The sequence below is a fragment of the Mustelus asterias genome, chromosome 9 (assembly GCF_964213995.1).
Source record: "Mustelus asterias chromosome 9, sMusAst1.hap1.1, whole genome shotgun sequence".
In the NCBI taxonomy this organism is placed as follows: domain Eukaryota; kingdom Metazoa; phylum Chordata; class Chondrichthyes; order Carcharhiniformes; family Triakidae; genus Mustelus; species Mustelus asterias.
Genome location: NC_135809.1, coordinates 2809229 through 2815228, shown reverse-complemented (window position 1 = coordinate 2815228; position 6000 = coordinate 2809229). Strand labels below are relative to the sequence as shown.

At 52.0% G+C, this 6000-nt stretch overlaps 1 protein-coding gene across 2 annotated transcripts in view; it reads left to right on the top strand.

Moving 5' to 3' along the window:
- The first annotated feature begins 876 nt into the window (after positions 1–876).
- pawr (PRKC, apoptosis, WT1, regulator) overlaps positions 877–6000 on the top strand; it is a 154582-nt gene continuing 149458 nt past the window's right edge. Inside the window, exons 1-2 of one of the 2 annotated variants that reach the window (XM_078219522.1) lie at positions 877–1011; positions 1739–2457. In XM_078219522.1, coding sequence (XP_078075648.1) covers positions 1885–2457 — 573 coding nt within the window. In that variant the 5' untranslated portion in view covers positions 877–1011; positions 1739–1884. Of the gene's footprint in view, positions 1012–1377; positions 1395–1738; positions 2458–6000 lie in introns of those variants that run through there. The other variant, XM_078219523.1, reaches the window with a different exon arrangement.

Below are 6000 nucleotides of genomic sequence, written 5' to 3'. Positions count from 1 at the left end.
TAGGTCACTGTCTATGTGGAGTTTGCACGTTCTCCCCGTGTCTGTGTGGGTTTCCTCCGGGTGCTCCGGTTTCCTCCCACAAGTCCGAAAGACGAGCTGGTTAGGTGCATTGGCCATACTAACTTCTCTCTGTGCACCCGAACTGGCGCTGGAGTGTGGCGACTAGTGAATTTCCACAGTAACTTCATTGCAGTGTTAGTGTAAGCCGACTTGTTTTAAAGTTTATTTATTAGTGTCACAAGTAGCACAAGAATGATGGGCCAAATGGCTGTTTTCTGTGTTAATTCATTCTATGATTCTGTTAACCAAACTGAGAAAGACTTGCCTGTAGTGAGTTACGAGGATAGGGTGGGATTGTTGTCGCTTCAGGCTCGATGGGCTGAATGGCCTCCTCCTGCACTGTAGGGATTCTATGTTGTGCTGTTCATGCCCTTTACTCTTTTGAGGTGGCTGTTGTAATGTAGGAAAGTTGGCAGCTAATTGGTACAAAGCAAGATCCCATAAATAACAGTGAGGGATAAATCAGATATTTTTTAAGTGATGCTGGCTGGGGAATTGGGACCTGACCATTTGATATTGGTTCTAGATACCGGGGAACTGCCTTCAGCTTGGAAAGCTGCTGTGGGTTTTTTACATTCACCTGAGGGGGCAGACATTGCATCTGAAAAACAGCACTTTCAGCTACCTGGTGAACGTCCAGGTTCTTGTAAATACACTTCCTAGATTTTAAAACATTCCAGAATGTTAATGTTGACGATTTTACTTTAGAATCCCATTACAGAGACTCGGTTCAGCAATTATAGGGTGGTATCTTTCAGAGGTGCTTCACTCAATGAGTGACCTTTCTCTTTCCCCCTCGGGTTATGTTCCTGGGTCACACCCGGATCAGGAAAGGTGCGGGGGGCCCGGGAACAGGGAGAGAGGGAGGATCCCGACAGCTAGCCTGGGCCACCGAGTGAAAGCTGCCCCTTTACCCGAGCCCCACTCAGCGGCGCTGGGAGCGGGGAGGAGGTGAGTGTGGCCCCTCTGCCGGTACCTGCGACCCCCTGTCTCTGAATCCTGTCTCTGACTCCCCCACTCTCTACCGGGGGGGGGGGGGGGAGCGGATTGTTGTTAGCAGCGGAATTACCTGCAGCTCCCGCCCCCCACCCTCCCCGTGTCTCTGTCCCTGTGCGGGGGAGGGGGGGGGGTCTCTCTCTGCAGAGGGGGGGGGACGGTGACCGTTGAGGTCCCCGCCGCCCCCTCTCCCTGTGTCCGGGTGCGGGGGGGGGGGGAGGGGTGTCTGTCAGCCCCAGGGGGCGGTGTCTGTGTCTCTGTGCAGGTAGGGTGAGGGAGGGTGTTTGTGTCTCTGTGAGGGTTGGTGTCTGTATCTGTGTCTCTCTCTCGCTGTGCCGGTAGGGTGTGTGTCTGGTTGTGTGTGAGGGTGTGTGTCTGGGGGGGGGGGGGGCTCTGGGATCCAGCCGCAGTTTCCGGGGCGGGGGCGCCGCCGGGAGCAGCACCTGGCGGGGCGGGAGCGGGGCGGAGATCCCGGGGGGCGGGAAAGCCGCAAACTCCACTTCCTGCGCTTTGTGTCCGAGCCGCAGCGGCCGCTCCGAGAGTGTCCCGGAGTCTGAGCCCCAGTGTCTGAGACAGTCCCTGTCTGTGTCTCCCGGTCTGAGGGTCCCTGTCTGGCTGAGGGTCCCGGTGTCTCTCACTCGGTGTCTCCGGGCTGTTTATTTATTGTTTGCTTTTTTTCCAGCCGCTCATTTCCCGCCCCCACCTGGATAATGTTTGGGATTTGAGGATTGAGCAGCAGAAAGTTTATCTGAGGAACTTTCCGCAAGTTTAGCGGAGTTTGGGGAAAGTTTTGTGAAGTTTTGCCGGAGTTTGGGGCGAGTTGCGGCGATGGCGAGCGGGGGTTACCGGCCTCCCGGGAACACCACCGACTTCCTGGAGGAATGGAAAGCCAAGCGGGAGAAGATGCGAGCTCGCTTCGCCGCCGCCACCGGCGCGACTAACGCCAATTCCGCCACCGGCGCGACTAACGCCAATTCCGCCACCGGCGCGACTAACGCCAATTCCGCCGCCGAGTCCGGCCCCAGCCGCAACGGCGCCGCGCCGCCCGCCGAGCTCAATAATAACGGCGGCGGGGAGCGGGCGGCGATCCCGCCGCTTCCCACAGGCGCCGGGGCCGCCGCCCGCGCCGTGACTCCCGCTCCCAAGCGGCTGGATGAGGACGGGAACCCCGCCGCCAAAAGCAGCGAGAGCGGCGCCAGAAACTCGCCTGCGGACACTTGCGATGTGGAGGCGGAAATCCCGCCCGCCGCATCCTCCGCCTCTCCGCCCGCCTGCAGCAAGAACAAGGAGAAGGTGAAAAGCTCCGGCCCCAGCGCCAGGAAAGGCAAAGGGCAGATAGAGAAAAGGAAACTCAGGGAGAAGAGGAGGTCCACAGGGGTGGTCAACATCCCATCCACAGAGGTAAGAGTTCCATCAAATACTCCTGATCCATCCTCACCCTGCCCCCCTCACCCACCATACCCCCACGATGCCCCCTCACCCCCATCCTGCCCCCCTCACCCACCATACCCCCACGATGCCCCCTCACCCCCATCCTGCCCCCTCACCCACCATACCCCCACGATGCCCCCTCACCCCCATCCTGCCCCCCTCACCCCCATCTTGCCCCCCTCACCCCCAGCAAACACCCCTCACCCTCCCTGCCCTCCTCATCCCATCAAACATGTCTCACCCCCATCGAACATCCATCACCACCCCATCCTGCCCCCCTCACCCCCATCAAACACCCCTCATCCATCCTCACCCTGCCCTCTCACCCTCATTAAATTCCCTCACCCCCCTTCTCCCTCACCCCCATCAAACACTCCTCACCCACCCTACCCCCTTGCCCATACTGCACCCCGCCTCTCAACCTGCCCCATCACCTACCCTCTCACCTATTCCTCATCCCTTCTACCATCCCCTCGCCCTGCACCTTCACCCACCTCTTACCCTACTCTTAGAAACCCTACAGCACAGAAAGAGGCCATTCGGCCCATCGAGTTTGCACCGACCACAATCCCACCAAGGCCCTACCCCCATATCCCTACATATTTACCCACCAATCCCTTTAACCTATGCATCCCAGGACACCAAGGGCAATTTTAGCATAGCCAATCAACCTAACCCGCACATCTTTGGACTGTGGGAGGAAACCGGAGCATCCGGAGGACACCCACGCAGACACGGGGAGAACGTGCAAACTCCACACAGACAGTGACCCAAGCCAGGAATCGAACCCAGGTCCCTGGAGCTGTGAAGCAACAGTGCTAACCACTGTGCTACCATGCCGCCCGGTATTAAACTTAACTCCCTCAACCCGTCTCTCTTCCCTCACCCATCCTCACCCTGTCCTCCTCCCTATCCCCTCTGTCCCTGCACCTTTTCCAGCAGGTTATCAGGACCAACCCAAAATCCAGGGAAATGTCATCAACATTGTCATCACAGGCAGCCATTCAGCCCACTGCTCCTCTTTGGGAGTCACTGTCGTTACTCCCACTTCCCTCTTTTCCCCACAGTGCTGCCAATCTTTGCTGCTTCAAGTTGTATCTCGTTTCCTAATGAAACTTGCTGTTAAATCTGTTAATACAAATTGATGAGAATTTGTCTTCTATGTGAAAAGAATAAAACAGTGAGGGCTGAATATATGATGCTTAAAACATGGACTAAATTCCACTTGTATAATTGATGCCAACTGCACCTGATCCCGAGTATCTAAAGCCCCATGAGATTACTGACCATATTGAAAACAAATTGACCCATGTGGGATCTTGCTGCGCACAAAGTACAACCGTGATCACACTTCAGAGTTGCCTAATTGGTTGTAGAACACCCTGTGCTACCCTGAGAGTTCGAAAGGTATCATTGCAAGTTCTTTCCGTATTTCAGTAAAATTTGTGTGATTAAATTACAAGCGAAGATGCTGTTTCACGTGTTTGTTGAACTCCCAGTGAAATTTTTGCAAGGCTGTTTGCGTTTTGAACGACTATCTGAGATTGGCTAACAAAGTCATCAGAATGGAGGAACCAGATTGGTGTCCTGATAATTTGTAGCTATTGATGTTGAAGTAAATGCATTTAACCCTATGCTTGTTTTCATTACCCATTGCTTTCTGCCCATACATCATGTTTTTAGTTTAATTTGAGGAGAGGTGGGAATTATCTGAGTTTTAACATATCTGAATTTCTGTATTTACAGACGAGGGCTGTAACAGTTTAGATAATCCCAACCAGGTTTATCTCAATCTCCAGAAAATCATTGACTTTATCAATTCCACCATGCAAAGCCAGACAGTTCAGAAATATTGAAACAACAAAAAGAGTGTTGCAAATATTTTTAATTTCAATGGCTGTGTTTCCAACTGTACTTGAAGGGCTGTTGAATTAACGTTTGACAATTAAATGTTTTGATGAGCGATATTAATTTATTTGCCCCAAGGTATTCTCTTGTGAATTGAGCTGAGGGGAGGGGAGGGGGTTGTGGGCTGGTGGTGGGTGGGTGCAGAGGGCAGTGAATTCTCTGTATTGTTTTACATTATAGCGTGTAATTTCAGTCCCGACGTCGATATGTACACAACTAAGAAGTGATTGTCAGAAGCGTAGGTTATGACACAAAGTTGTCGTTATGCCAGACTTGTTGGCTTGATGTAATATTGTACAAAGTAGTTTTGTGTGCAATGTCTATCTGTTTTAGCATTGTAAATATGGTAAAACACCCCTGGGCTCTTGTTTTGTTTTTATATTTTACTCTCCGAAGCAGCAATGTGTTGCTGAAGCCACTGGGAGATCAGTATAAATGAAATATTGAGTGCTGCTCATTAACCATGTCAGCGTATGGTCCACTCTTAATTTATTTACCCAGCACCTTTCACAGCCTCAGGATGCCCTGAAGCATTTAAGTTTATTTATTAGTGTCACAAGTAGGCTTGCATTAACACTGCAATGAAGTTACTGTGAAAATCCCCTAGTCGCCACACTCCGGCACCTGTTCGGGTACAAAAATACTAGGGGATTTCTGACAGTAATTTCATTGCAATGCTAATCTAAGCCTACAAATAAATAAACTTTTTAAAAAAAAGTCCAACGGGTTTATTTGCAATCACGAGCTTTCGGAGCGCTGTTCTTTCATCAGGTGATGAGGGAGCAGCGCTCTGAAAGCTCGTGATTCCAATTAAACGTTTTGGACTTTAACCTGGTGTTGTGGGACTTCTTACCGTGCCCACCCCAGTTCAACATCTCCACCTCACAGGTACACTGGGGAGAATTTAGCATGGCCAATGCACCTAACCAGTTCGTCTTTTGGACTGAGGGGGGAAACCGGAGCACCTGGAGGAAACCCATTGCAGACATGGGGATAACGTGCAGACTCCCACAGTGACCCAAGCCGGGAATTGAACCCGGGTCCCTGGCGCTGTGAAGCAGCAGCGCTAACCACTGTGCCACCATGCTGCCCTTGAAGTACCTTTTGAACTGTTGCCACTGCTGCAGTTTAAGAACTGCAGCAGCCAATTTGTAAACAGCAAAATCCCACATAGAACAGTGTGATTTGACTCGGCAATCTGCTTTAGCGACTCTAGTTGAGAATGAATGTTGACCAGGACACTGGGGAGAATTCCTCTGGTCATCTAAGAAATAGCACCATTGGACCTCCAGAATGGAGCACCTTTGATAGTGCCGCACTGCCTCGGTGCTGCTTTGGAGTGTAAGCCTGGAGTTCTCACTGAAGCTGAACCATGGCCGATACCAGCCAATAATTTAACTTGTTGAACACTGAATTCCCACTTTGCATTCCTTACGTTGCTTAATGGGGGTCACGGTGGCACAGTGGTTAGCACTGCTGCCTCACAGCGCCAGGGACCCGGGTTCAATTCCCGGTTTGTGTCACTGTCTGTGTGAAGCCTGCATGTTATCCCCTCATGTCTGCATGGGTTTTCTCCGGATGCTCTGGTTCCGTCACACAGTCCGA